Below are 15535 nucleotides of genomic sequence, written 5' to 3'. Positions count from 1 at the left end.
AAGCCACCTCTACAGATTTCAAACTTCCTTTTGTCACCAACGGAAAAATTACCATAACTGACAAGTTTCTGGGATTAATCGCAACCCTAATTAGTGAACCAAATTAATCACTTTTTGTTAAGAAAACAGTATATTTTATATATTATATATATTAATTAATATTTTTTTAAATCTGTCTGCAGCTAGTTTGCTCAATGGTCTGGAGGGGGGTAAGGGTGGAATGGAAAGTGTTCTGTGATATACTGCTGGATGCTCCACTCTGCCAGGAGATTTTGTTCTTTTGTATAATGTTTATGATGCTTGTATGTTTAATACATGGCAACTTAATGTAATATGTTTCCATACCTGCAATAAAAACCAATGGCAGTGAACACAACTTCAAGGGTTCTGTTATTAAATTAGATAATATAGCAACTTTGATGTCATCTATCTCAACAGAAACATGCTTGTAATTAAAATTTACTGTAGCCAATACAGAAAAGCCCACAACCATGTTGAATTTTACGCTACAATGTAACTCCTTGGTGTCTTGGTCACTACATTCTTCTATGGTATTTCCTGTGCACTTATTAATGGTTTGCAAATTCAGTGTAACTCTTGAGGTAATACAACATTTTCAAATTCTGTATAGCTTAAGAAAATAAATGCGCTTTTTTGTGTGTGTTTTGTTTAAAGAATGACCAGTTAAATTAATGTGTTTTTGTTCAAAACAAATAATATATGACAAAATTATGCATTTCAATATGCAGTTAAATTGAATAACAACATTAATTTATTTGGTTTATTTGAGTGCTTTACTAAAAAAAAAAAAAAAAAAAAAAAAAAAATCTAACAGTAAACAAATAAACGCTTAACACTGAGTACACGTAATTCACGTACTCAATCCCTTACAAATAAAAACAATGTGCTTTCTATCTATGAGAAGATTTAGTTTCTGTTTCTCATGCAGAGAAATTACAAATTGAAATAATACTGTCTATCTATCTATCTGTCTATAGATATTGTAGCGATCTCGGTGCCCGCAGGCAGGCAGGTAGGCAATCAATCCACACACACACAGGATGAGGGCGGGCGTGAAGCCGAGACCTCTCGCATCAAAGCATAGCGCCGATATGGGAGAGAGAGAGAATGAGAATAGCAATTAGCGTTTTATAAGGGTTGAACAGTCATGTTGCTGCTTAAGCTCTTACAAACACAAATCACTAAAATTTTCAATAAACATTATACTCAATGTTTTGAAGGACACGCTTTAAAAATGTTTTGTTATTGCTTTAACCATGCATAGATGCATTTTATGACCGGGATACAAAATCTGATATACAACAACGTCAGGAAATACCACCAGTATGCATATTCTGACGTTACACCGGCATACATCCTGATGAAATGCTGTTGCTCTTGGATAATCACCTTGACACTCCTTAGGGGGAAGTCATAATGTTTTGAATTGCTACAGGCTTCGGGCGGCTTCCTGGATATACAACTGTTGAAAAGCTTGTCGACCAACAAGGTGGCTGACTTCTAGGTAAGTATAAACAGTTTGATGAAGAATAAATCAGCCAGGTTTTTGTGAGTATCTGCTGGTTGTCATTACTGTAAACTGTAGACACTTGGAACGAAAGGGTTCCAGTTCGTAGGTTATTATTAAGACATTTATGCGACAGTAGATAAAAAGCAGGTGGGCAACGTTCACACTCAGTCACAGGTTGTTACCTCATTACTTTATACTACAGTACTTTCAAACACAATGACGCATTGGACCACATCTGGCGTATGACACGATCCGTATTGTGTGTGATTGTGCTGTTCAGTTTAAAAAATACAAATCAAGAGGTGTATGTACAGCAGCCGACGCGATCGTGTGCCTCGGTCAAGTTAAGGTAAGGGTTAATACGATAATAAATGAATGAACAGGCCAGTCATCAGTGAAGCTGTTTCAATGCAGACATGTATGTCTTAATATTTTTTATGCTGTGTGATATTCGCATGTGTTGATATTTAATACCTTACTGCTCTCTCTATTACTTGGTTGAAAAATGCAGAGATTATTCATAGCGTTAGGCAAGACAGAAATCTGAAAAAAAGAAGACGATGCTGAAATAATTTACTGACACGGGAACAAGGAAGAAATGCGTATCTAAAATGTGACACGTGGATTTAAAGTACACACCCATGTTAAAACAATCCTATAGGCAGCTAGATACCGGTATGAAATTGTCTTACTTCCCTCCCACTATTGGGTACCGTGATCTGTTCGGAAAAGATTCAAGCACACTATGAAGAAGGAAGTATTCAGATACGGAACCGACCAACCTGTATCCTTGTGTTTACGCGTATACTCCTTGTACATTTCAGGTTGCATTAGTTGCTGATAAAAACACTGCAGAAGAGAACTCTTGAATGGCCATTTTGCAAAAATATGTCAAAAACTCGAGTTCAGAGTTGGTTAAATCTACCGCGGAATCAACCGTCTTCACTGAAGCTGCACCTTTACAGAAGGAAGAGGCAGATGACCCTTATTGGTCCAGGTGAGTAACATACCTTGCTCCCTCTCATTCGTATATATGTTATATTTTGTAATGGTAATGCTGCCTTGCCCTTTTTAGGAGCTGGGTTTTTTTTTGTTGAGATAAGAATGACCTTTATGTTGTCCCACAAAACAATCATGTTCAGTTCTATACAGAAAACGTTTGTTTGGTGACCCGGTTTGCTTTCTGGTTTGTTTCCCCAAAGGCTTTTTTTTAGTTGCAGACTCACAAGCGTTCTGGTTCCTTGAAACATACTTGCCACTTAGATTCTGTGACCCAATAGTATTCTCTAAAGTGTAGTCTCTTTTTAATATATAACTAATGCAGCCTGTGTGTGTGTGTATATATTAAAAATCAGTTTTGTTTGATTTTAAATGCCACCTTTTTATATATGTTGTAAACAGTTTGTCACCAACCTGTAAATACACAGAAGAAGTGTACACAGCCTTTTTAAAAACCACTGGATCTTGTTTTAAACTGACTGGTGTAAAATAAGTTAGTGTTCACAATAAAGTAATGTTGATTCTGGGAGAAATCTTGCTCTAATAGAAATTCTGTTTTTTTTATTGCCATTACCATTTCTCCTTGTTTTCAAAGTCTTCATTTAATAAGAAAAGGATAAAGCACAGGCGAATAGCCACTGCTTACCTCTACAGTTACCTCTTGGAGAAAAACAAACCCTATTAACTGCCCCTTTGTTACGTATTGCCCAGGTATCGCCCTCATACAAACTTGTTATACAGCATAGGGATTTCAAAGGGGCAGTGAAAAGGTAAGCAAAGGTACATCCTGCGTTAGTTTATAATCACATTTGTAATACTGCCATTTAATTTCAAGTTCTAACCTGTATGTTTAAAGGTAAGTTCTATGAGAGTACTCTTTGTGCAGGAGGGACACATTCCTGGTTTGGTGGACCATAACGCAGTGGTCTAGTTAAACACAGTCAATGAGGCTGCTCTCATTGAAACAGTGAGACCCATTTACTTTAGAGTTGCCCCTTTGTCTACCAGAAAATCACAATGTTCAAAGTAGTTTCCTTTTGTCTTTCAAGACAGTAGACCACACCTTAATTCTCTTTATTAATCCAACTTGTTTTTTTTGTTTTTTTAGCATATTCACTGCTCCCTGTATCAGTGTGCTGTTGAACTTATCATTTTGAATACTTCTCTTCACTTTGAGACGCCCTCTCCAGCTTGTTTCTGATGCTTCCCAGATCTTTATTGGAAATGAAACGTTGATAAGAGGCAGTTTAAAGGGTACTGAAAGCAGTTAAGGAAGAACATGTAATTGTAAATCTTTAGCTCATGTGCTAGTATAATCACATTTGTGTTACCGATACTGGGGAGGGAACAAAATCACAAACCCCTTAAGTGAGGGGTATGTTTCACAGCCGCTGTAGTAACTAGCTGTATCGAGTTCACCAAGGTTTGCATAGTAAAAGTTATGAAAGCTGCCTGAAAGAGCACACCAAAAAACACAGCACAGTAAATGCATAGCAATGTATAAGCAGCTTTTGAAAATGACAAATTAGCCTCCAGAAAAAGAAGAGAGTAAACTTTTAATAGGCTCTGAAACAATCCTGACTGTGAGTGTGGAGTGAACTGTGTTTGCTGACCTATTGTCTTTGCCCTCTTTCTTCAGGTCAGAAACCCAGCTATGGACTGTGGTGCTGCTTCTGGGGACGTGCCTGCTGTACTGTGCCAGGGTGGCTGCACCCATCTGTGCTGTTTCCATGGCCAGTGAATTCCAGTGGGACAAGAAGGAGTCTGGCATCGTGCTGGGCAGCTTCTTCTGGGGCTACTGCTTCACACAGGTCCTCGGGGGATATGTCAGCGACAGGTAAGGCTGTTCCAATCCCTGTATTTTACCTTCATATTTATCAGTTGTGCCGATGAACCTGTGAACAAGACCTATCAAACCCAAAGCACAGCCACGGACAAACTGCATATTTATTTATTAGAAGGTATTGTTTTACCGTTAGTTCACTTTGGCATCCTCTACAAACTTCTCTAAGAGCTGGGTCCCTCTTAGGGCAGTGGTTAGAATATCTTTGTAAGTGATATTTCTCACAGTCGCGCTCCAACACAGGACCGATTAATTAGGAATGCGATTTTTGTCACAGCGGTCAAAGACCTGTGAATTTTGATATTTGTTTCCTGAAAATAGGAAATAGGAAAACAGTTCACGTCTTTGCACTGAAACCAATTCAAAAGTTAATGCCTTAAGCAAATGTCAAGTAAAGGTGAACACTTACACAGAACTTTACAAAGGTGGCAAAATTTAAGTTCTAAGCAACTAGCAGAGCAATATCCTGAACAATTTCATGAAAGCAGAGGGAGCAGCTTTAACGAGAAACAAACTTCAAATTAACCAAAGCCTTTTGTGCAGAAAATCTGTATACACTTGACAATGCAAAACCTAAGGGAGCGTGGTTTACAGTTCTGGAGAACCATGATCCCCGATTCGCAGCTCTCTGAGTTGTTCCACTGAGGTGCTTAACCTGTCAACAGTGTAAATGCAGAACGATCCTTCTGATCTTTTAATGTGCATCATGTAATACCAAAACCACAGCTGTGTTTTAAATAAATAAACGAAAAGGATATTGTAAAATTGTCAATTTAAAATCAGAACAATTATTTAAAAAAAAAAAAAAAAAAATCAGTATTCAGATTATTATTATTTTTTTACATTGGTGTACATGTTAACATTAAAAGCTAAGCATTTTAAGCAGCTTTTTTTTTTTTTTTTTTTTAAATACCTTTTTAAAAAAGACTAAGCGTGTGTTACAAGAAACACTAAATACATTTTAAATACATGTTTACCTGGCACAAATACTAAAGTATCACAGTATATTACATGAATAAATAGTATTTAGTTTGTCTGTGTAATTGTCTCTTTTTAGCTGTGATTCTTACATATTTTCACTGTGACAGTCACAGCCCTGCCTAGAATTACCCTGGGCAAAGTGCCACAATGTTTTCTCGCCTTAATCTAGTTCTTGTTTCTCTGAATCACTGACAGCATACCGGTTTGGTTTGTTCTTCACAATGGATCACATTCACAATGCCACAAATGTCAAGCAGTTTTGGGCACAACGAGAAACATCAGTAAAACAGCAACAATAGGAAATGGTCTCTGCTTGGTTTTCTAAACCCGCTACATTAGTTCCCCTTTGTGTTTTACTAGGACTCAGCCCTGTGTGTTTTTCATTGTGTAGGGTGGGTGGAGAGAAGGTCATTGTGATGGCCACTGTTGGATGGGGGTCTTTGCTGACCTTAACCCCCATGATCGCTCACTTCAGTGCTGTGCCCCTTGTGTCTGTGACGCTCTCCAGGTTCCTTATGGGGCTGCTGCAAGGTGAGTATCAACGTGGAATGTTGGATCACTTGCTGATGCAGTTTGTATCATTTGCCTGAGCATTCCATTGCATTTGACGAGGCAGGAATGCAAGTGACAGTGCAGTGCATAGTTGCCCAGGGTGGAAACACATTGCTTATTGAATTGAATGTGGGGATTACACTATGTAACACAATTTTTGTTCCTGGGTAGTAAGTGTTATTTCCTAATTGCTTATGCCTCAAAAGTATAGAAAATGGCTATTATTCCCCACAAACTTTGCTTTTGTGACCAGGACAGTGATATTTCAAAATATCACTATTTCCAATGGGGAAACGGGCCAATGTGTGTCTTTTCGTTCACATAAAGTCAGAAAAAAACATGTGAATCCAAATTAACATGTATTTATACTAAAGTAATACAAAAATGACTACAAAAGATTTAGAAGTGAGTAGTTTTTCGAGATTTACGATTATACTGTAAATACTGTTGACCTTTTTAACTTTAAAAAGATTGTAACTAATAAAGTAAATTACTTCCAGTTTATAGAGCTGCAGACACAAAGAAGACATAAAACTAAATGTGTACGTGGCCCACGCATGTGATCTCAAATGAACTGCAGCCTGTGTAGCTTCATTCCCCCTCCCACTGCCCCACTTCTCATAGTGTTTCTGTTGCTGTTTACCTATGGAGTAGTTCTGCCGATTGTTGTATGTTGTCTTCAAATGACTGTTTTCTTTTTTTGGAGGTGTTCATTTCCCCTCCCTGGCCAGTCTTTTCTCTCAGAAGGTGCCACAGCATGAGAGAGCCTTCATATCGAGCACAGTGGGAACCGGCTCCCAGATTGGGTAAGAGCCTTAATCCAGGGCAATGCTTACTCTCGCATGCCAGTTTCATGCTGTCTGTGTGACTCGGACTAATTAGGAAGAGTGGCATGATGGAAATCCTGACCTGAAATTAACAATATATTTTCTGGATTTGCCAGCAATTATATGAGCTGCACATTAAGTTTGTTTACTGAAGACACCTTGAGGTTATTTACAAGACAGAAGCGCTATTTGTGCTCATACATTTGTATGGGTTATTGTCTCCACTGGTTACGCCTTAAGACTTCTTTTCCCCCACTTCCAGGACTCTGCTGATTGGGGGGGCTGGCTCCATGCTAATGGATTGGTACAGCTGGGAGTTTGTCTTCTACTTCTCAGGGCTGTTAGCAGTAAGCTGGGCCTACTGCATTTGGAAACAGCTCCTGAAAGGTACTAATGTGTGCTAATTACACTGAAGATAAATGTTTCAATTCAGTATGCAGTACCCTGCTCCAAACAGTATATTTAGCTTTATGAATCCCTGTCCTTCATTGAATGAATGCCCTCGCCCATCCACGGTAAAATCGCCTTGGAGGGGCATCAGGCTGTGATTGTATTGTGTGTGCTAGGAAAGCAGGAACCAATTGTCTGTCAATACTTCAATATGGTGCGTGAACACTACATATACCAATATGGGTTAAGCATTGATGCATTATGGAAATGAGGTGCTCAGTGAGTTTCTATATCCTTTAATTGCTTGTTAGTGAAACTGGGACTAAGAATGCACTGCTTACTTGCCTGGGGCTCAAAACACATTACTTGTTGAAATTAAAAGTCTGATAAGTTTATTTAGAATTAAAATATTTTCTTGCTTTGCAGCTTGTACTGAGTTGTCAAATGTAAAAGCGAGTTTGCTGGCTGTTTTTCTCCAGCACTTTCCAAAAAAATATTTGAATCAATTCAGGCAATAATGGAAGGGCATGGTGCCTAATGCAACAGAGTGCAGCTCAGGTTTCTGTTTGTTTTGTAAATGTGGACAGGTCCTATCCTCTCATTGGAAACTGTGGGAGTCGGTCTGGTGAAGTCCAGGAATGCCAGAATTCCCTGGAAAAGACTGTTTAGTAAATCACCAGTGTGGTGAGTACAGCGAACTGCCTGCCTGCCTGCCTGCCTGTATAATACTACTCCATTAAGACTTCTTTAAATTCTAAATTTAAGGGTTAGTCATGTTAAAATGGTGATGGGTAACACCCACCTCGAGCCATTTGTTTTGTTTTTATTGCCTTGTTGCTTTTCTTTCCAGGGCTGTGATTTTTGCTCATCTGTGTACCTCAAGCACGTTTTATACCCTGTTGTCGTGGTTACCGACTTTCTTCAAGGACAGCTTTCCCGATGCCAAGGTAAATGGTCTTAAATACAATGTTTGTTTTTTTTGCCACCTTGTATCATTTCCACTGCTGTCGGTTTAATTCAGCTCTTCATTTGGGTCATGCCTGCTCGAGTAGACCAAATTCTGGGGAGGTCTTTCCCCCTCTCGTGGTTGATGATACGTAAATGATCTGTTATTGAGAAAGTGGTGCAAGCTCATGCAAAAGAGCTGTGTAACACTTTCCCCTCTGTTTTTTTAGCCTTTACACTTTGTCCAAATGGGGGGTGCCCCAGCCCTAGACTAATAACTTTTTTATTATGATTTTAAAAGCATTTCAAGGGCTTTCCAATGCATTGGCAGCGGACATTGTGAAATACCTTTCATGGTGCATCCCTTCACATTATCTCTCTAGGTATGGGACACATTTAACTGCATGCTCCACCTGTTGCACAGGTGCACAGAAAAGCCTCATATGCTCAGCAGAATCCAAACTGCCCCGAAAAGAAAGCATGGGGGACTGAATGATGAAACAATGCTGGGCAGGCCTATTGTAGATCTGCCAGCAAGCCACAGTCCTTAGAAAAGCATGAAACAGATGCATACAAAGTAGTGGCCACTAGAGGTCTCTGAAATCTCGATTTTCATTAATTCTGCATTTTTTTTCTAAGAAAGGATCCTAGAGAATTGTCAATCATATCCTATCCCAGTATTGCGATCCACAGTACAGTATTTTGTAAAAAAAAAAAAAAAAAAAAAAAAAAAAAAAAATCACAATAAAATCGCACATTGGCACAATGGTAAATGCTTTGTGAATACAGCCCCTTGTCTTTATTGTTTATTGTGCTTGAAAAGTTTAAGATGTACATCAAATGCATATTATGATAGCAATGCAATGTCTAAAATGCATTCTTCAGTTCATATTACCATTCCCATGATTAGCGCACATTTTCGTCTTTGTTAGCAGATGTAAACAGTCGTGTTCTGCATTTCTTTGCAGGGGTGGGTGTTTAACATGGTCCCATGGCTGGTTGCAATTCCATCTTCTATTCTAGGGGGCTACTTGTCGGATCATCTTATTAGTCTAGGTAAGGTGTTGTCATTTTAAGCCATCTGTATTTTAGCTGTGCATGTAAAAGCTGATTGGCAGATAGCTCTGCTGCGTAATATACAGGAAAGCTGCATAGTAATGAGGCCAAATTCAATTTCACGTTTGCTAGTATCACTTTTTTTTCCTTCAAAATCCTAAAATGTAAATTCTGAGTGGTCTTTTTAATTTTTTTTTGCTCTCGTGTGTTGCTAATAAGTGCTAAACAGTGTTTAGTTTAGTTCAGTGTTGCCATTTTTAACAAACTGTTCCGTATTGTCGTAGGATTTGAAACGGCTGCAGTAAGGAAGCTCATGCAAGTAAGTGATTCTGCTTTGATTTTTCTTGTTTCATTTCTGTTGGCATAGCTCTGTTTTTCTAATACATTGGTTCAGCAGTCTTTGATACTAAAGCAATATTCATTGTTATTATCTTTTGTGCACCAAACACTGTATTAGAACTTGTGTCCTGAACTTACTGTACCTTTTGAAAATGCACAAACATAAAATGTTTTTAGACACCTCTAAATTGAATTTGTTGTTCTTGTTAAAACTAAGAACGTACAAGTTCTGGGTACAGACAGTGACTTGGATTGCTTTGCACTGTGGTCTTCATTAGACTGGACCTCATGTTCTTGCTTCCCTTGCAGTTCTTTGCTATGGGAGCATCCAGTGTGTTCACCCTGCTGCTGTGTGGCACCAGAACCTTTCCCTTGGCAGTAGCTTTCGTATCGGCTACCATGGGCTTCCAGACGTTTACCCACAGGTAAGGCAGAGTCATTCTGGCTGCAGGTCCTCGTTTAGTGTAGCACTAACTGCCAGGGTTTCTTCCTGTGATCTGAATTAGCACAGACCTTTAATTCTTCTTTATTCAGTTTATTTGGTATGGATAAAAAAAGCTTCATGTATTTAAATATTGTTTTTTGCACTGTAACCTTGTACTGCCCAGTAACACCTGTAAGTTGCCTTGGATAAAGGTGTCTGCTAAATTAAACATAATAATGTTTTTCAAGATTATTGTTTGCTTCTAGAACAGTTTTAATCAGCATCAGATTTTATTGAATTCTGTCCCATGTTATAGTGTTTTATTTGAGTGTCACTGTAATGTAATTCACACATTTATTTTTCTTTACGCACAGTGGAGTTTCTGTAAATGTTCAGGATTTGGCGCCCTCTTGTGCTGGATCCTTGTATGGTAAGAATCCTTGATGTCTTGCCTTTTATTTTACACCGCACTGTGTAGAAAGCTTCATCTTAAATCATTTCTAGAGTTTATTAAGTCTTCTTTCATTTCTCCACAGGTGTAATGAATACAGGGGGAGCATTATCAGGTATAAAACAGCATTTTTACATTGTGTTTTTAAGATTTGCTTTAAACAGCAAGATAGGCCCTCCCTATGTTTGATTTCTACAGTAGAAAGGATAGGAGAGGATATTCCAAACCACTGAACCTTTTTAAATTCTAATCACAGCGGTACATAATTATATTCACAAAACATGTATGTGGTCTGTCTTTCAAAACACCACGTAACCTTAAAACAACATTTTAAAATCTTGAAAAAAGTCTTTTAAATATAGACGGAGTTACGGTTATGTCAGTATTTAGCTTTAGAAGCAGAGAATTTGCACATGTCTGAATATCGGACAGTACAAAAGCAAGCATGTTCATTTCGGTCCTGTTTTCCACAGGCGTGTTCTTTGTGTATTTCTCTGGATATGTTATCGACACCACGGGGTCGTGGGCCTCTGTGTTTGCCCTCATGTCTCTGGTCAACGTGGTCGGCCTGGTTGTCTTCCTGGTGTTCGCTGAGGCCGAGAGAGTGGACATTGACGACAGCAAACCCAAATGCGAGAGCATACAAATCTGAAGAAGGGGCACCAGGTTAACCTGTCGAAGGGACAAGGCGGGGTGCTGTGTAGGTGTTCACAGTCAGGGCTATTTCAAGATGATCTGTAAAAGAGAATGGATAACCAGCCACCCTTCGAGTGCTACAGATCAGAGCTAGCTCATGCAATGCAATATGAGCTTATGCAGGGCAGCATCCCAAGGTTCTCTGAGCCAGCTGGCTTGGCAAGGTGAGTCTGATGCTCTCATGATCCACTAGTGACAGGCACTGGCTTTGACATGATGTTTACAGATTGTGAGGCTTTACCTAGCAGGCATGGCAAGCAGTGGAGGGATAGCTTGTCTCAGCCAGAGACTCGCTGATCTTGCAAAGAGCTTGTTAAAGAACCCTCATTTTCCAGGTCATAATAGCAGTAATACTACCCATACAGCTGCATGATAACTGATCTTGTCTTTTTTGTCAAGCGCTGACAATTGTGATCGAGCAGTTTGTCTGCGGTGGTAGATTTCTGGATATTAAAAGCCAAAGATATATTTTTTTACATATATATATTGATTGTCTTGTTTCATAGACCCCAATTAGCACTAATCTTGCCCTGCCTTACCTCACTTTAGGCAAAGTCTTCCAAGTTTATTGAGATTGGGGACGAGTATCTTTCCTGCAATGTCCTCTGATTTTTAATTTAGTCCCTTGTAGAAGAAAAACAAAAAACAAACCTTTTAGGGTTCAGGCTTTAGATAACAACTGTATTTATATCATTATAATAGAAAAGATTTTGAAATGCAAACATTTTGTATCAGGTGTGCCTGGAGTGTTTACAAGTTTTGTAACAAGAAGTTAGATTTTTATTTCTCAAAAACAGAGCAAATTGTACTTTGTATAAATAATAAACCTAGGCAGTAATTCTGGTTTGATATTGGTCATAATCAAACAGGTTCTTGTTACTGAAAGTCTAGAAATTGAAATTATTATCGTTGTTACACATACATTCTACTAAATATTGCATTGATGTTTTTTTTTTTTTTCGTTCTTGTCCTATTTAGATTATTTCCTAGTTTTATTAGCATTACATATTTTTGTTAAGTGTACAGATATGGCCAAAAGTTAAGAATGAACTAATCTTGCTTCATAAAGTCGAGTGAAACCTGCTGAATAATGTTACGTTAACATATTGAAGTACACACCGCTTTGTAGTTTTGCACATAACAAAAAACTGAAAAAAGATATGAAATCTAACATGAAGTACTGTACTACCATTAGACCTTTTGTGATTTAATTTGGTAGTTTCTTTGATTTGCATATAATTTAGTCTCAGTCCTAAAATTCTAGGTGATGCAAAACTTTTAGCCATAGCTTTAGTGCTCCGCATTGAGTATTTTTTTATTAATATTTATTATTATGAATAAACATTTTGATAATAATGAGAGGAAGGTCAAGGGAACCCCAGTGGAATACTCTGTTACAAAATGTTGCTTTTAGAACATTCCACTGCAGTTCTTAAAATGAAATTCAAGGAGTTAATATGATTTTGTAGATACCAATTCAAAGAGGTGCTAATTTGTTACACACTTTGTTCATGAAGAATATACAGTTATCACATGTTATTGTGGAATATTACATGTTTTATCCACTTCAATCAGCCTTGTTTCCTGTGTCAAGCCAGTAGTTTGATACAGTTTAGGAAACATTATTTAGAAAGTAATATATAATAAACCATAACATATATGCAAAGGGGCATCTCCTTTTTCTATTACTATCAATACTGTGGGCATTTGAATTACCTGGTGATAAGGTATCCTGTTCATTTGATATGCAGGAGTCTTTTTCCCCATGCTTTACTATAGCTGTCCTCAGCAGAAAGCAAATCTTGTTACTGTCCAGTTTATTTACATTACAGTTTCCCCCAATCAAGCATAAATTGTCTGTTCACAATGTGCCTGGCTGAAAGCACTAAAAGTTTGAATTGCCTTGTAGGGGATACAGTTTCTGGTGTACACTGGAGACATCAGTTGCTGTACCTTCTTCGCACCAGAAGGGGCCACTATTGAGCCATTAGCAGAAGGTTGTACATTGGAGAAACAAAAGAACAATGTAGGTTTATTTATTTATTTACAGGGTAGGAATTTTTTTTTTTTTTTTTTTTTATGGAGACAATTTGCTGTTGTATGTTACTATGTGATGTACTGTTGCTGTGAAAGCAATAACATTTTGCATTTGTTTCTGAAGCCGGATTATTACCAGATTCCCACATACCTCAACGTATAGTAAACTAAAACAAATACATTTGTGTGCGTTAGCTGTAAATGCTTTTAATAAATAGTTGATTTCAAAAGTTGCTATGCCTTTTAGATTTTTCTGCTTTTGTCAATATGTTGTAAAGCATTTCTTTAAGTTATGTGTTGACCCTCGACCTGCGACAGTTGATTCTCACAAGTCTGGTTGAAGACACAGATGCAATATAACTTGCTTTCTCTATCTGGACTTTTTATATGATTTAAACAACTTGTAACCTTGCATGCACCATTGTTAGTTGGAAAAAAAAACAAAAACCACACAGCATAATCTTCTCCAGCCACATTTACTCAACACGGTATATTGCTTGTTATACAGCATCCAAAAGGTTTTGAGTAAATATTCGGGAACAGAAAGAGATATAGAACAAAAATGCAACCACATAATATATTTCCATATTTAAACTAGAAAATGACACCACCTAATGATCTACATTTTGTTTCTTCTGGTTAGTCCTTTGGGACTCACTACTCCTCCTCCTTCTCCTTCTCCTCCATTGCTTCTGCAGTGGTTATATCTTTCAGCAATTCAATGTGTCTGACCTTTCGTCTTGCTTTCTTTCAATCTGTTGCTTTCACTGTTTTGCATGCTTTTGTTTCTTCAGCTGATACTGTTCCATCACCTGTGCTTTCAGAAGACTGGAGGGAAACATCTGATACTAACGCAAACCCTTTCATTAACAATACACCCTGAAAATACAACGCAAACCCTTTCATTAACAATACACCCTGAAACTACAATGCAAACCCTTTCATTAACAATACATCCTGAAACTGCAATGCAAACCCTTTCATTAACAATACACCCTGAAACTACAATGCAAACCCTTTCATTAACAATACATCCTGAAACTGCAATGCAAACCCTTTCATTAACAATACACCCTGAAACTGCAATGCAAACCCTTTCATTAACAATATACCCTGAAACTACAATGCAAACCCTTTCATTAACAATACACCCTGAAACTACAACGCAAACCCTTTCATTAACAATACACCCTGAAACTACAATGCAAACCCTTTCATTAACAATACACCCTGAAACTGCAATGCAAACCCTTTCATTAACAATACATCCTAAGTAAAATAACACATCTATTGCAAACACCCTGGAGAGTATGACAAATACATAATCATGATAATCATTAACTGACTGCAGAGGGCGCTGTTGGGCCAAAGAGCCTCTAATAACTACAGTAGGTGCTTTTTAGAGTTTCCCAAAATGCATAGATAGCAATAAATACAAATACTTTAGTAGCACTATTGATCGCTCTTATGGACACACATGTTAGTAACAGCAACAGGCTATTCTATTCAGTGCTTGTGTCTGACTAGCTTTATGAATATATATTTTTTTACAGTACCTGTATCTTATTAAATATCACACTAACTATTAGAATAGGAAAGTACTTGCACTAAGGCTACAACAGTAGTAGAGGGCCGTCTCTGCTCCATGTAGTATTGAACATGTCCTGTGAATAAAAGCTCCATAATGTATGTGGATGGACCATATGGCGGTGTTGCCGAGTGCTGTATGGGGAATCTGGCACTTCGGGATGTTAGTGGTCAGGAGCCAGACAGCCCTCTCCAGGGAGCTACATAGGTTGCCATAGCGACAGATGGCAATGCCCACTGCTATGGTACTGAAAGATCAAAATGACAATTATAAATGCTTTTAAAAATAAAGTGCCTTTCAATCATATTAAAATATGTTGTGCCTGTAACTTTAATTGGTATGTGTGTGTGTATATATATATATATATATATATAGATAGATAGATAGATAGATAGATAGATAGATAGATAGATATACACATACACACATTATATATAGCCCTTCAAATCAAAGTAATCACTATTACAGTTTAACAAAATTGTATATCTTTATACTGTGTGTTTTTACAGAAGTTATATTTTGACAATACTTAACACTGTTTTGGAGCTACATTCAAAAAGTGTGACTTACAATGCATTTACTAGCATGCTAGCAAAACATTTTATGATTATGCTTTCTTTATTTTGCTTCAACTGCAATGTGACGCAACTAAATCCCTGGAAGTTAATTGACCGTTTCAATATTTTCTACTGCACTTGAGGTCTGTGCGTGTGAGTGTGTGGTTCTGAACATTAGAACTGGGTGACGATCTCAATAGTCAGTGTTTTCTCTGGAGACTTGACTCGTAGCTGGCTCTGATGGAATGTAACTAGTTCAGTGTCTCGGCATGTCTGCAGAGAGCGCTAAAGCATCAAGCAGTTCACTCGGCCGTGACCC

The 15535-nt window shown here is 37.9% G+C and overlaps 1 protein-coding gene across 2 annotated transcripts; it reads left to right on the top strand.

Annotated features, from left to right (window-relative positions):
• Positions 1-1410: 1410 nt before the first annotated feature.
• LOC121297692 (solute carrier family 17 member 9-like) lies at positions 1411-12126 on the top strand. Of its 2 annotated transcripts, XM_041224137.1 has the most exons (14): positions 1411-1525; positions 2356-2528; positions 4170-4367; positions 5746-5885; positions 6613-6712; positions 6996-7120; positions 7711-7807; positions 7974-8070; positions 9037-9124; positions 9409-9443; positions 9773-9888; positions 10262-10317; positions 10424-10453; positions 10812-12126. In XM_041224137.1, the coding sequence occupies exons 2-14, from the start codon at positions 2401-2403 to the stop codon at positions 10988-10990; spliced, it is 1389 nt and encodes a 462-aa protein (XP_041080071.1). In that variant the 5' UTR covers positions 1411-1525; positions 2356-2400; the 3' UTR covers positions 10991-12126. The 2 variants fall into 2 exon arrangements, with proteins under 2 accessions (XP_041080071.1, XP_041080072.1); XM_041224138.1 differs by lacking the exon at positions 1411-1525 and having other exon boundaries at positions 2274-2528.
• The last annotated feature ends 3409 nt before the right edge of the window (positions 12127-15535 follow it).

Source organism: Polyodon spathula, chromosome 23 (assembly GCF_017654505.1).
Source record: "Polyodon spathula isolate WHYD16114869_AA chromosome 23, ASM1765450v1, whole genome shotgun sequence".
In the NCBI taxonomy this organism is placed as follows: Eukaryota; Metazoa; Chordata; class Actinopteri; order Acipenseriformes; family Polyodontidae; genus Polyodon; species Polyodon spathula.
Note: the sequence above shows the minus strand (reverse complement) of the source record. Positions and strands in the feature narration are given on the sequence as shown.